Consider the following 15,817-nt stretch of genomic DNA (forward strand, 5'->3'; position numbering starts at 1 on the left):
AATATAGAAGATAAGAGGGTGAAAACTGAACCAGATTCTCTTACAGTCTTATAAACAGGAGACGTGTGTTTGCACAGCACATTCATACTTCACGTTTTCATGTGATGCAAACCAGAATGTGTTACTGTTACACTGTGGGCTACAGGAGTATTTCCACAGCCATCATTTCTGCAAAAATATTGGTGATACCTCAGAAACTCAAACTTTATCTTAGGTAACAGTGAGTTAAACACTAACTGCAGTTTCTGTCATGACTCAGAAGCACAGAAGTTTCATTAAAAACAAACCTTTGCAAAGCTTGATCTACACCAATGAGACAATTCACTGCCTCTGCTCAAGTTCAAACTCTCCTTCCCATGCATGTACGTGTGGGGAGTCCAGGAAGAATGTTTCTCCTAAGCTGTTCCAATTCTAGGTATTTTATATTGATTTTGTTTAATGCTTAGGAAAATAAATACTATCATTCTTCAAAAGAAATAAGTTTGCACATGTAAGACATGGAAGGCAAAGATATTTGCACCTCCTCCTGCACATCACAGACATCATTTTTATTGATTAAAGTCTGGTTCATTACCAACATAGTGAAATTGTTTCAATGCTTAAAAAAATCCTCCCTTTTTTTACAGAGAGACTTCACTACAAGAATAAATTTAGATGAATATTCTCAAGCCAAAAAGCCAATCATCTTCAGATGAACACTAATGGCTCTTACAAAAGCCCAGCCTCTGAGGGCATGCTAGATGTACGAGGGCTAACCCTGTACTGCATTTGATCACCACCACATATCCTGGGGTGTAAAGCCTCACTGTCTGAATCAGAGCACAGAATTGACTTAGGTTTAAAACTAAGGCTGAAAGATGCAATTCCTTCTGGCTCAAATGAACACTCTACATGAAGAACTTGTAAAAATGGATTGTTCAGGTCAAAGGAAAAGAATAAGTAACAATGTCTGAGTTTAAGTTGTAATCAAGTCCCCTAGGAAGAGTTTAATTGCAAACTGAAGTCCAGACTGCTGAGATGGTTGCTGCCCTTCGTACTTCTCAGTGGCTCACAATTTTGAAGCTATGAAAATGCCTACAGAATCATACAACCTGAGCATGGGAAGCAGTCAGTTTTGTTCTTGCACTAAGGAACTTAAAGAAAATAAAATGGCAGAGCTTTCTGAGAACTATTCAGTACAAAAGGGGGTTTTCCAAGCCTCGAACATCAACTATGGATCCACTGTAAATTTATCTTGCACCAGACATTTACTGCTTTCTTGAACACAAGTGGTTGAAACAAAGATGAGAATAAACATTCTCACAGAGTGCTAAGCATCCAGAAAGGAGATGTGTAAAGGGCTGGAAGGCTGACCTTGCTGTCACAAGTAACTGTTCATCCATTATATCCTACTGTATAATGAAGTTAGACTCCACCTACTCCTGGTAAAAGGTAATTCCAGAATCCTTAGTTTGTTTTTTTGATGACTTTCTGCAAGGCCTGGCACAAACACAGAAACTTCCCAGACTCCAGAAATGATTCCTGGAGCCACTTAAGATCTGTTACTTGAACTTGGTTACAGCAGGGACCAAGATGTCTAGAAAGGGTCTGGAAAAGCCACAGATTTGATTCTTTCATGCAAGCAGCAGACATCAACCTACTGACACTAGGAAAATAAGTTACAACAGCTATTAATTTAAAGGAGGATGAGAGAAGAAACGAATAGGGAAGAAAGAAAATAAGGAGCTCTAATTTTGTTCAACAAAAAGGTTAGCTCTGGTTTTAGCAAGGGAAAGGTTAGCTTCCAATACATGAATTAGTGTAAGAGTACACAAAAGCACACCACAAGCTGGGTGCAACTCTTCAGCTGAAAATGAAAGAAATTCCCTCCTACTGTAGATACTACAACTGCTGAGTATGTGGAAGAGGAGGCTGAAAAGAAAATCTAAGATTCAACTTATAACTATCCAGACAGTATCTCTGGGCTGTCCACACAACTGAATTAGTTTGCAGGTCAAGTATTTCTTCCCAAGAGCAGAAGAAGCTCACAGCAAGAAGAACTTGGATGATTTTGGCTGGAAAAGAGTTTTGCTCTTGATCATTACTTAACCTATGGCTGCAATTACCTGAAAGAAAACTCTCTTGAGTTTCACCTGTAGTTATCATTAGGCCTCCTTGCAGTCTTGTGGTAGCGATGGCTATTGTGCATCCATGTTTTATTTCTTTTTGTGTCTATGCTCACAACAACATCTTAGTTTCCAGACAGTTGAGCCTTTCTACAAACCTTTCTTTGCTGAAGCATACATCTGATAATTCAACTCCAAATTCTACTTGGAAGTCACTGCATTGAAAAGACTGACTTCAGATCTTGCTCTTGAAAATTTTAAAGTAGGTTTGAATCAAAATCAGCAATACCTCATTAATCAAACTGTATGCACATTTTTAACATATTATATGTAAATCAGATAAGACAGGAACCTAAGTTGAACAGATTTTAAAGTCACATGAGTGTACACATGCATATATTTCTAAAGGTATGCAAGATGACAGCGTCATGCCTGAAGATGGTTCATTTTTCACAGAATCACAGAACGACTGAGGTTCGAAGGGAACTCTGGAGGTCACCATGTCCAACTCCCCCTGCTCAGGCAGGGCCATCCAGAGCAGGTTGCCCAGGACCGTGTCCAGATGTCTTTTGAATATCTCCAAGGATGGAGATTGTACAACCTTCCTGGGCAACCTGTGCCAGCGCTCGGTCACCCTCACAGTGAAAAAGTGTTTCCTTATGTTCCGATGGAACCTCCAGTGTTTCTACAGCACTGTATTTTCTAGAGAGCTATACAATTACACACATTCCAACTGAACTGTCACATGGCAAATTGGTGGTGGTTATCAGCTGCCCGCTGCAAATTCCGTAATGTTATATATCCACATACCTCTTCAAGCTCTCCTGAAGAAACAGGATTATCCTCGTACGTGGGGAAGTGGCACCCTGCTTTACAACTGCAAAACCTGCTAGTCTCCTCACGCGGCTCCACTATTCTGCAGTTTACTTTAGAGCTCTCCATCACCCTCCCATCTAGAGATTCTTTCATACTGCATTCTAAACAGGGATCTTGGCTCCCTACTGGCAACATCCCAGCCGACTCTTCTTGGGAATCCAATGATGTTTGTGCACTCTTCTCCATTCCAGACTTTTTTAATCTGGGAAGGAATTTTCCAGATTCAAGCTCTGATTTTCCATAATAATGCCCTTCTTTTTCTGCATCTTCTTCCAGAGGTTTGAGATCTGCTTGTGGATCCTCAAATACATCTACTTGAGAAGGGACAGCAATACCTCCCTCATCTTTCTCTGATTCAAATTCTGACTCACTTCCACCACCTGGAGAAAGTTCAGATGCAGAAATCGGGCGAAAGTGAGTCCTTGGAGAAATCCTTATAGCCCTGTACTGAGTTCGATCAACACCACATATCCTGGGGTGTAAAGCCTCACTGTCTGAATCAGAGCACAGAATTGACTTAGGTTTAAAACTAGGGCTGAAAGATGCAATTCCTTCTGGCTCAAACGAACACTCTACATGAAGAACTTGTGAAAATGGATTGTTCAGGTCAAAGGAAGAGAATGAGTACTCAAGCCCTGGTTCTTCAACTTGAAAGTTACCACAAGCTCCCAGTAAGTCTTCATGGAAGATAAAAGAAAACCCCTTATTTAATCCGTTATCTCCACTCTTTGATTGCTCATTCTGTTCAAATGATACATATGGCCTCCATAACTGCCTGTGACCAGGGGCAAAGCTATTACCTGGGGTCATAAACACATCTGTACCAGCTATTGTCACTACATCAGAAGCTGCACATTGTAACAAGCTCCCTTTTGAGTGACTAGGTGGCACCACGGCCCATTCTCCATCGCTGTTAAATGTTTTGAGCTCCCCATACACACCACCAAGTATAAATGAGTTTTCTTTATCCTGGTTAACATCCCAAGGTTTTGATGGTGTAGTATAGTCACCACCATCTACTTTTGATAAATCATTTGAGACAAAGGCTCTCTTCTCTAAGTTCTCCTTTTGACCTTCCCAAAGGTGATACTCTGATCTCTGCACTGCCTTATTGGGCTCCTGGAGGGTTTCAACTTTTGCTTCTGTATCCAAACAGCAGCAATAATTATTTACATCAGTTGAAAACAATTCATCTTCTATTCCTTCTATTTCTACCATCGCCGCTGAATTCCTGTCTGTCATATTTGTCCAAATATCTTTAATAACCCCTGAGCTGTAGCCATCTCCATGCGGACTGCTTTCACTACACCCTTGTGTAGCTTCATAGTCTTTACTTTCTGCTTTTTGTTCTAGCTGAATACCACAGACAGATTCTAGCTTTGATTTTTTCTTGAAAACCAAAGTGGGCATTTCTCCTAAAGTTCTAGCTTGTTGCTGGCAAGTTTCTTCTGGCAAAAAATCTAGGATTTCTTCATCTACATAACTCGAAGACACTCTAGGAACTACATAATTCATCTCTTCTGTATTAAATTGCGTGGATTCTTCATATGGAATATTTAAAGTCTCATTGTCTGAACGTGTTTCTTCCGAGTGTGACCATGGACTACAGGTTCTCGTTGAAAGATTGGAACAGTGTTCATTTTCATCAAAGGCACTATTTTTGGTCCATATTAGCAATCTAGACTGTGTTTTTCCAAGAATATTAGCAGTGCTACTAGAATCTGCATTTTCATTTCCCAAGTTGAGTGTTTCAAAAGAAAATGGTAAAACAGAGTTACTGCATTGCACTTCAAACACTGAAAAACAAGAGTTTATACCAGACCCTTCATTAATATCTGAAAAGAGCTCTTGATTGCCAGCAAGCATGTGTGAATTAAGCATTGTGCTGTCTAAGATGGGGGAGAATCTGATGGGAGAATCTCCTCCAAAACTTTCCCCATCCGCATCACCAGAACTAGAAGATGAACAGCACTCCCAAAATTGAGCTAAATTACTAAGGTCTTGCAAGAACCACCCTTCAGCACCAACAGAGCTGGTCGAATCTGTCCATATTGCACTTTCCCCTTGCAACTCCATTCCATCTAACACTATGCAACATTCTGCCTCAAAATCAGTTTTTTCTTTACTCTTTTGTCGAATCATATTTAAAATCCGACTCTCCCCTTGCATCGTATCTGAGGCACCAGGATCCAACATGGATTGATCAATATCCACTTCATAGAAGTGTGTTAGTTCTGACAGATGAACATCATCTAAATACTTATCGTCCTCTGGTTGAGAACATATTGAGGTCCCAGCGAGGTCAATATCCTCATTTAGAACTGCAGGCATTTCTACAAAGTGACCATCGATGAAAGTACCTGCTGCGAGGTATGTTTTATGAATATTATTGTTGCTAATACAAAGACCATGCACTGATTCAGACAACTCTTCTACAGCCTCCGATGTCATGCCACATAGATCTTCTCTGTTGCGGTACGTAGTCTCCAGCTTACTTTTTCTGCTAAGAGGAACAAAGTACTCTGTAATCGGCTCAGTATACCACAAGGGTTCTTCTTTATATTCCTTTTCGTTTCTGCTGTCTAAATACAAATCTTTCCCATCGCTACCGCCAGCTTCTTTTCTTCCTAGTTCTTTTAATGGCCTTTTACCTCTTTTGCACAGTTGTTTGATGGACCCGCTGCTACTGCTGCTGCTGCTTCCGCTGTGGACTTTTCTTTCAGCCTTTTCACTAGATTTCACTGAAAGCCTGCTTTGCCCGTTACGCCCTTTTTTACTTCGAACCTCTCTTGTTTTGTGTCTTACTTTAATACATTTCATTGATGCCTTGTATTCACCTTGATTACCACTAGAACTTGAGCCAGCCTCGCTGGATTCAGATGACCAGGAGCGCGGACGCATCTTTCCCTCAGACTTATGTCGCACTTGCTTCTTGTACAAAACAGGCTTCTCTTCAACTGTGTTGTTACTAAACTTGTTTTCTTTCTCGTTTTTACTTTTCTTTTGCTGGGCTCTCTCCTGCACAGTGGCTGACACTTTATTACTTCTGTCTTTAGTTACTTCACTTTCACTATTGCAGTCCTTTGGAGAAGATGTTTCCGTGCTAGTTGGTGGAACAGTGGATGAAGATGAGGAGCTAGAGTAAGAGCATACTTTGGATTTATTCCATACAGTCATAATTTCCTGCAGGCAAACTGGCTTTTCAGAAAGAGGAGGAAACGCTTCATAGTACCTGAAAGAGAAATAAAGAAGTGACATTCAGATTGAAGAACTTCAGGCAGGCATGAAGATTAGAGTCTTACTAAAACCACATCAAAGCACTACCGATCTTATTTGTTCTGCATATGTACATGCCACTCATTGCATTGTTTATTTGAAGGATAACAAAGGGGAGATTAAGATAAGATTTAGAAGTGCTTAATATATGTCTAAAAATACACTGCCAAGTAAAACAATCACAGTTTTAAGGAGTACTAAACTAGACAGAAACTGTGGATGCTTAAAACAGTGAAGGCCTGACTCCAAGAGAAGTCAATGACAATACTTCTGGGTACTTCAGTGGACTCAGGTACTTGGAAACTAATAGAGCACTCTGGTTTTAAACAGTTTAAGGGTTATGAAAGTTTGTTTTGCATTTCTGCAACAGAAGACAAAGACTTCTAAACCTAGGAAACCAATTCTCTCCCTTTGAATTAAAAATGTTAATTAATGCTGTTTAAAGTCTTTTGTCTTGTTGACATGGTTTTAAGGAAACTAAAATACAGTATAGTTTGAGTTCCGAATATAGCCAAAGAGTCAGGACTGTTTTAGCCAGAAATTAAGCTATCCCATGGTACCAAATGCTTGTATTTACAGGTAAGATTTATAAAAGAAGATGGAAGGAAAAAAATGTATTTCTTACTATCCACAAAACTCCAGATTCCCCACTAAGTTTACATCACTGTGTTAAAATATGGGAGTAAAAGGAGAAAAGTATCTCAGATAACAGTAAGAATAAAAAAATGCATACATTTCTACTTGATCCTTTGCTGTGGGAGATAAATCAGTCTCAGGAGACAAAGAGCCTTCTAACTTTTTGTGAATCTTCTCCTCTGTTTTGGAAGAAAATTCCAAATGCTTAACAAAAAATTCAAAACGCCAGTGTATTTTACAGTATTTAACAAAAGCAGCAGGATACATTCCTGTAATAGCAGTAAAAGTCCATAAAACACTATAAACAACACAATTTATTGTCTGGTTGTTATACGTAAAGAAATTACAAGTTACCACCCAAGAATCAAGTTTTCCTCAGTTGTTAGGTCCTGCAATTTTCACTAGACGTGACTGGCAAAGCAGCTGTGTTCAACTTCATGGCTAGCCCCCACTAGCAGACTTGCTATTGTATAGCCAGTTATTCCATATCCAAATCCTTATCTCCTTTCTTGCACTGATACATATAAAGGAAGATTTTTTTAAGAAATCAATTATTTAACTAAGTATTTTTATGAATGGTTACATCTAACTTCTCATGTATTTCACTATAAGGAAGTGCTCCTGCAGTAGTTGCTGTGCTCTGAGTAGATGTAAAGGTGTATTTCCTGTGTGAGGGGTGACTCTAAAGACTTCTATTCCTATTAAAATCTCTAAAATACCAGAAAAAAAATGCTGTGGGATGTCACTTTACTTTTTCCCCTCAAAAATAAACAGTCAACCTCACCTTGGCTCAGTAAGAAAGTGTCACAGCACAGCACTATGAAACACTAAGAGCTGACTAGCAATTACTGTTTAAAAACAGGAAAATGGAAATGGCTAAACCCCATGCTTTTTATTTATGTTAAATAAATATTTACCATGCTTTAAGCAGGTACATACTTATCCCTTATTTACTGCTATTTATACGACATGCTAAACATATTAATTTTACTGTGTCAAAGACTGCTGTGATGAACTTTCATTGGAGACACCACAATTTTATAGTATATTCCCTGCCCTAAGCTTGGCAGCACCAAGTCCCCATTATCATTTCCCTAAAGACCAGAAACTTGAAACACACTTCTCAGCGATGGCTACTTGGGTGCTTTTCACAGGCATAGCTTGTATCCAACTGGTCTGAGGTCAGTCTACTCTTTACAAGTATCAGTACTCAAAAGGAACGAACTTGAGACAATTTTGACTTTTTTAGTGGGGAGGGGGAATGAACGTTCATATCCAGCTATTCCTCCTTTTTTCAGTAAATAATCCTGTTGTGGTTTAAACTAAAAAAAGCAGGCATAGATGGACACAAACAGGTACAGCTTTTCATGAGGAAAACTCCACTTGTGAATGGCTATTCCTTAGTTAAACAGAACATACTAGTATAGAATTGCTTAAACTATTTGACTGAAACTATTCAAATGTATTTTAAAATTTCATGGCCTGTATTAAAAGCTACTGAATTAACAGCCCACTCCCCCACCCTCAAGTCTTAGAATGTTACACAGCTTATGAATACAATATACATGGCCTCAGAAGTTTAAAGGCTGATTCCTCACCTTGCTTACTCTGAAGGTCTTTCAGTCGGGAGCAAAGCTCCTCCACTAACGTTTCAATCCCAGAGCTCTGCACAGCAACAAAACCACAGGGGAAAAGAAAAGAAAAAGAAAACTTAACTTATTAAAAAGAATATTCATTTTATAGAAATACACCAAGACAGTAAACATATCTTAGCGGATGTGGTTTTCTTTTTTGCATGGTAACTACGCATTAAAATGCCACAAAAATTATTCCTAGGTATACCTTCATTCTTAGAAATACATGAATTAGACATCAAAATGATTCCATGAAACAGGCACTCACATTCACACACTCAAATGATAAGCCGTATTGTACCTCCAAGGTTTTGCTGCCTCTGCACCTCAGATTTACTGCACTGTATCACTCTGGATTTAGCCAAGACTCTCATGATAAAGTTCAATAATCAACTGCTCACTAAGATACATCATAAAAAGCTAAGCTTGACCCTTCTGGTTGCACAAAAATTTACCTGTGAAAAAGGGACTGTTAAAAGGTTGTTGAAAATCAGAAGTGAAGGTGAAAGGAAAACAGTATGAAGACACGTACATATAATGTGGTAAAGAAGGAGAAGAAACACTTCCACAGTATCTTTATCCACAACTTGCCCACAGTTTTGCCAGTTTACAATGCCCAGGTTTTTCTCTTTTTAAACATTGTGGTGTTTACTCAGGAGAGCAGAGGGAAAAATAAACATCTTATAAACCCCTATTTTCCTCCTTTATTCCTCCACATAAGCCTTCCATACATTCAAGATTCCTTTTTAAACCCATTTCAGTGTTATTCTCACTTGCTTCTGATTTTATTATTCGCCTAGACTTGCAAGCAGCAATAGACAAACCATCAGCACTGGAACAACGTATACTGAAAAATATACACACACACAAAATGGTACAAGATACTACCAACTGTCTCAAAGGAGAACCCCCCATGCTATTCTAATGAAACAGAAGTTGAACTCCGGTCAGCAAAATAGTTATTACAAACATATAGTCTGAAATGACCATTCTTGCTGGAAAGAAAACCAGATGAGGTGTATACTGCATAGATGTTCGCGTTCTTATTACTTCAATACTCATGGATGATGCTTGGAGATTAAACTTTGTGCTTTTTGTAACTGCTAACAGAAGGCTGGAAACACAGCTAAACACAACAACCTGTAACAAGTGGGGAGGATGAGAAGTTTCCTGCACATTACCATACAGCTGAGAACAGTAATGAGGAAGAACTGTGCAGCTTCTTCTATGCTATGCACAGCTTCCTCAATAACAACTCCAGCAGCTTGTCCCCATCATACTTGGAGATTCTGAGACTTAGACAAACCTCCTACAAAATTATCTCACCTTCTGAATTTGACATGGTCTTGTGCGCATATAGTCATGGAATATGCATTCTCTCCTACGATAACGCAGATCAAATATCAAGTAACAGAAACACATGAAAAAGAGTTTGATTTGCTGTGTCACCATGGTAGTATAAAGCTTTCATTTTCCCAAGAACTAAGAATTTCTTCTCTTTCCTGATGGCTGGCTACAAATTGCTGAGAAATATGAGTGTATGTTGATAAAGCACAAGAAAATATTATGGAAAAGGGAAAACTAATTTACACAGTGAAACTAGCTTATTTAATCCTCTGTCAGAAACACACACTTGAACAATCATATACTGAAGCAATGACTTATAGGCTAACTTCTAAATTTCAATTAGTTGCAGCCAAGTGAGAAAGCAATTTTCTGTTCCTAACTGCATTGCTACACTGAAGTGCTAAATATAAACCTTTATGCCACATACTTAACTGAGGATGACTTAGCAATATTAAACTTTAGAAGGCATCTTCTGTACCAGTAGATTTACCAACATAACATAAATTGTTTAGAAAGAGCCAAGCAGCACAGTAATATGGACAAATCTATGCAGTTCTAATAGTTGCCACTTTATGGCTACAGCACTCCCGACTCCCCCCTCGTCCCCCTGAAAGGGCAACAGAGGAGGAGCTGGCCTTGGCTTGGCTCAGCTCTCCCAACTCTTTAATCAGACACCTGTAGCAAATACTCAAAATCTAAGGAATAGAGATTCACTTCCTTAAAATAATTATAATACCACGTCAAAAATATCCCCCAAACTGCAACAATTAGCTCACCATTACACCGAAGAAGTGAAAACTTATAGAATCAAGCGCTTCATTTCCTCCTGTACCATGAAACTAATACCGGAGTCAGCTGACGCGCTGCCTGCTGTCCTGCATAGCTCCCTGGTGGAGCTAGTGCTAGCTTTAAAAAGGGGCCCCCCCCAAGCCAATGTGCAGAATGCCAAGCCTCTAGAGACCACTTGCTCAACCTCTTACTGCAGTATATAAAATCAAGCTGCAGACTTAACATAACAAATGCCTCGGCAATTATTTCCTATGCGACAGTGCTGTTTGCGGAATATGAGATTTAGTTCCTGCGTTTTTTCATTGTTGAATTTAATGCATTGCAGTTGCAGCAATCCCACTGCCAGAAAGAAAGATATTCCAGGCACTGGCTTGGTTCAGGAGGACACAGTCAGTTAACAGAATTAGGTGAGCTGCCTAAAGTGCTTCGCTTATGCTCAAATTTAAAGACGGTCACCAAAGAGTGCAAATACTGGAGTACCTTAAAAACATTTTTCAACCTGGAAGTCTTAGTGCCTAATTACGATTGCTATTGTAACTCCAACATGAAAGGCTTAAATCTCATGATTATCTGCAAGATTATTTTAACTACTGACCCAAATTTCTACTTTTCTCTCATTCAAACTACACAGAGAAGCACATCGTATTTTAATTCACATTTTTCATCCTATATAACAAAACTTCCCCCATACCAAACACATTTTATTTTGCTCTACTGTTTCCAACATATTTCTATTTCCTTTCCCTGCTTTAACTTACATCCAGTTCCATCAAAAGTTCTTCTTCTTGGCTTTTTATCAGCTGGCTGAAGCAAGGGAAGGATTACATAAAGGATAGGTGTAATATTACTGGCGTAAGAGTGGCCAAGCTAACAGATAAATTAAGCTGCTGAACTCACCCAGCATGAACAAGAACAGTCAATCTGACTGCTGGAGTTACACGACCCTAATAGCCAATGTCTTCCCTACTGACCAACACAGCTCTATTCAGAGCCAAATTAACGTAGTTCTGCATAACAAGGAATGAGAGCAATTAAAAACCAGCAAACCTCACACATACTTTTACATATATATGTAAAATATTGGGGGTTTTGTCATTGTTTAAAAAAGCCATACATGCATATATATATATTACATATATATAAAACACCAAATCTTAAAGATCTTTTTAATGTGCTCTACTTTGGAAGTAGAGCAGTCACAGATGACAAGTGGTAACTCATTAAGCTTAAAGCAACCTGACTGCTTTTGTACATTCACACCCCTGTGTAGCTGCAGAAAATGTTCCCAGAAGATATTAAATCCAGTTACTTATGAAGTATTCCTCTAAATTTTAGATGATCAGTGTAATAGTGAGGCATGGAAACAAAACAGCATTACGTACACCAAATTCAAATCCACCAAAAACTGTTGCCTACGTTAACAGTGGGCACTGGCTTCTTCTTATGTTCTCAGAGTTTTTAGTAAGAAGCTGTGAAACATGAGCTCCTCTCAGATTCTTGACAAATCTCTTTAATTCTTGTTGACATTTATCTGTGCTATGTTACTTCTGAGTGTTGCAAACAAGCACTTATGTTGCAGTCACCATCCAGGAGCTAACAAGTTATTCCTGAATCTGATCCCAGATGTTCATGCACCACTATTATTTGACACAGTTATTGCTATGGAACTGAGGCTACATTGGTCAGCAAAATTATTTTGTTCTGCTGAGCTCACACCACTTCCCATCAGCCAGTAATGATGTCTAGTTATGGGTATCGTACTTCCGTCCAGAAAGTGCCATGCAAATGTATACTCTGCTCTGGACAAAAAAAAGGAAAACAAAGTTCTGACAGCCCAAACTCTGAATCTGACCTACCATAAATACACACAGAAACAGAACTGTAACAAATTATACCACTCAAAGGGAAGTTTGTTTTGGAGGGGGTTGTTTTGGGTTTGGGGGTTTCTTTTCTTTGCTTCTGGCCTAACATAAGCTTCCTCCCAAAGGTCTGAACTGTGTAGTTAAGTATCGCTTGTTACTTCAGGCCTGTAAGCTATGTTCCTCTAAGCTTTTTGAAAAGACAAAAGCATTACACTTTATTTTACTTCAACAATTAAAATAATCACTCATTTGCTTTTAGGCTTTTCAGAGCTTTGAGCTTACACTTAAACCAAATCCTTGTTTCACTTTCCCAGATGTACAGACTGTTTAAATCAGGAAGGACCTCCAGAGATCATCTAGTCCAAATCCCTGCTAAAGCAGCATCATCTGGAGCAGCATACAGAAACTCCTTTTGCAGAATACAAGTTCAAACAATCTGCTAATTTAGTAGTAAATCAATATATTTATACTTCCAATTCATTCTTTTAACAGGTCACAGGACTCTCCAGACAGAGATGGTACCCTGACTGCAGTGTACCAGCACTGTTTTCTTGGCATGCAGCCTGTCACCAAGAGCAGGATTAGGTAGCTGTTCTGTATGAATCAGCTGTTAAGCCACGTGAACTGAATAAGGCATAAAATGTGATTCACTGCAACCACACATCTATTTCTATATTTTGTAGGATGATGAGAGCTAGATGAAAGTCTAAGTTTTAATCTTCTACATTCTGATACAGTATAATTTATGTGATTACAAGTACCCTCAAAAGAGGTACTTGAGAGCTAGACTAAAGAAAAAGGACTAAAAAAAAAATCCCTAACCCCCCAAATCACCAACTACATAAATAAAAGAACCAATACATAAATCTACCAAACCGCAACTTCCCTGGGATGTTCAATCCAGGAAGAGCTCAAAGGAATAAAACACGGTTCCAGTTTGCATTATGGGATTTTCCTCCAGCAGAATAAACTAGATGGCACTAAGAAACATTGAAGAGTATGCATCTGTATGTATTTTGACCCTTCAGTAGTGAGAACACAGTTAAATCTTTATCTTGTCACTGGAATACATAATGATTTACAACAAAGACACTGGACCCGTCAGAAAAACAAATGCTATTTGTTGACTTCTCTTTTGGGGCTTGTGAATACTTGATCCCAATAATCTTCAGTAGATCTGTGACTTCAGAATACTGATTTCCAAGCAGACAAACTGACTTGATATCACAAAAATCCAAGCAAACTTGAGCAAAATGAGAGCAACAGCTCTCCAACAAGGAGATAGAAATGACTTCCTTGTAACTCTCATAGTCCTGTCTTCTGCATTAAAACAGCATTAGGAAAGGTAAGTCACATACCTAGGATCAGGGTCAGATTTCAGAGCTGTAATTTACCACTTCACTCCTCACTTTCTAAGAGTCCACATTATTTACTAATTCTAGATAAAAGAGATCAACTACCAGCTCAAATTGACTTAAAATGAACACGCTATACCTAAATGTGGGTTAATGGAGCAGCTAATTTGACCTCTGTTATTTAAAACTTAATTCTTGTAGCTCCCTCCCATAGCAGGCTACATTGAGGTGAAAGTCACCCCACCCACCCACCCCCCCAGTATAATTCATCTCTAGAAACTATTCTTCTGGATTATTATTAAGTGGTTATAAGAAAAAGTGCTGACTTCAAAGCCATTTTCATGGCCATACTTGTATATCTGAAAGATTGTGCCGCCTTCTCCATCTAAGACATACATATGCAAACTTTCTTTCTGCCTCAGACTTACCAGAGAAGCTGCAGGTGAGAGAATTGCCTTGCCCTGTTTTGCTCCCATCACCACTGGGAGTACATGCAAGGTGAAATAACATTCAGTCATACCAAACACCTACTTTCAGGCTCCAATATAAAATGCTCTATACTATGGGAGATGCTTAAATACACAGAAGTACAAGGTAAGCATTCACTTACTTCTGCTGGCTTGATGCAAATTGAAAAACAAATGCCCAAATAATTGTTAAGCAGCAACTTCTGTGTACACTGAGCTCCTATAAAGAACTTCTCTAAGTTTATGGTATACCTTCTCTGTATCAAGAAAATTTACATAAAAATTTACATTAAAAATTACATAAAAATTGGAGTGATTAAAACTTTTGTCAACTTCCATTAAAATTATACTCAGGGTAGCAGCTTCAGTAACCTGACAAAGCAGACATGTGGTACTATGAATATCTATTTAAAAGCCAAATTTGTAAGGAAAAAGGAATTGATTTATTGCACTTCATTCTGTGATGGTTATCTTAGCAAGGCATTCACTTCAATTTTCTCTTTGGTACCTGAAGTTATAAAGCACAGGCTAATGTAATTTGCCAAAATCAGTATCACCTATAGCTTACTCAGTGTATGAATAGAGAAAGAAGGAAAACTTCTGAAGGCAATGGATTTGATAACACAGAGCTAATACAAATTCTCTTGAACCAATACAGATTAAATTACCACAGAAAAACAGTGAGTGGTTGGAAATAATAAAACCCTATGGTGCCTTTGCACAGAAGCAGCTGAGTGACATCAGTCCTAGCTTGATTGTGCTTTTCAAAACATACATCTTGTCTGAAATTCTTCTTAGCTCCTGAAAACTTTTAAATCTTTCTCTAAATAATGCTGTGTTTTCTAGAAGTAGTTAGTGTATCCCCTTCCAGAAGTCCAGGAGAATACAGCCCAGAAGACAGACAAAATCCACTGGTTTTGTGAAGTGTTGTGGTATCTCCTGGAAAGTATTCGGAACAATCATCCTCAGACACACAGAAATGCTTATGACTGAGCTAGTCAGGATATATGCTTCAAGAAGCATTATGGTTCTTTTGGACCTTTAACTTCTTATTTTTGCTCTGACAAATTTGAGCTTTTCAACAGCAACTTCAGCATTTCACCTTTCTGATTTAAGATGTTGCTTACACAACTTGCTTCATTCTTGTGCTGTCCTTTATCTTTACATTAACAATACTCATCCTAGCACTTCGATACCCTCCTTACAGGGCTTTCTGACTAACATTTTCCACCTTCTTTAAAAAATAAGATAAAAGAACGTTGAGCACTTTCTTTATACATCTCTTGTCCATGTCACTTCTAATTACATGAATACATGCAAGCTAAATCCCTTGCAAACCATTTAATGTTTACTACCCGATTCCCTGGTACCCTAGCGTAGTTTTCAGAATGTATTGCCTAATTAATACTGGCTTACGTTAGAGAAGTAGAAATAAATCAGTGCTTAAAATGGAATTTAATCTAGTTAATC

At 38.5% G+C, this 15,817-nt stretch overlaps 1 protein-coding gene across 7 annotated transcripts in view; it reads right to left on the reverse strand.

The window, feature by feature from the left end:
• Positions 1-15,817, reverse strand: part of KIAA0232 (KIAA0232 ortholog) — a 68,074-nt gene that overhangs the window by 11,879 nt on the left and 40,378 nt on the right. For 4 of the 7 annotated variants that reach the window (XM_061379886.1, XM_061379885.1, XM_061379884.1 and 1 more), the window contains 3 exons: positions 8,492-8,558; positions 6,991-7,072; positions 2,916-6,213 (listed from right to left, as the gene is read on the reverse strand). In XM_061379886.1, coding sequence (XP_061235870.1) covers positions 2,916-6,213; positions 6,991-7,072; positions 8,492-8,558 — 3,447 coding nt within the window. Of the gene's footprint in view, positions 1-2,915; positions 6,214-6,990; positions 7,073-8,491; positions 8,559-10,650; positions 10,752-15,817 lie in introns of those variants that run through there. The other 3 variants (XM_061379888.1, XM_061379890.1, XM_061379889.1) reach the window with 3 other exon arrangements.

The sequence above is a fragment of the Neopsephotus bourkii genome, unplaced genomic scaffold (genome assembly GCF_033783945.1).
Source record: "Neopsephotus bourkii isolate Nb327-2 ecotype Australia unplaced genomic scaffold, CSIRO-AGI_Nbou_v1 NB_1780, whole genome shotgun sequence".
Lineage (NCBI taxonomy): Eukaryota > Metazoa > Chordata > Aves > Psittaciformes > Psittacidae > Neopsephotus > Neopsephotus bourkii.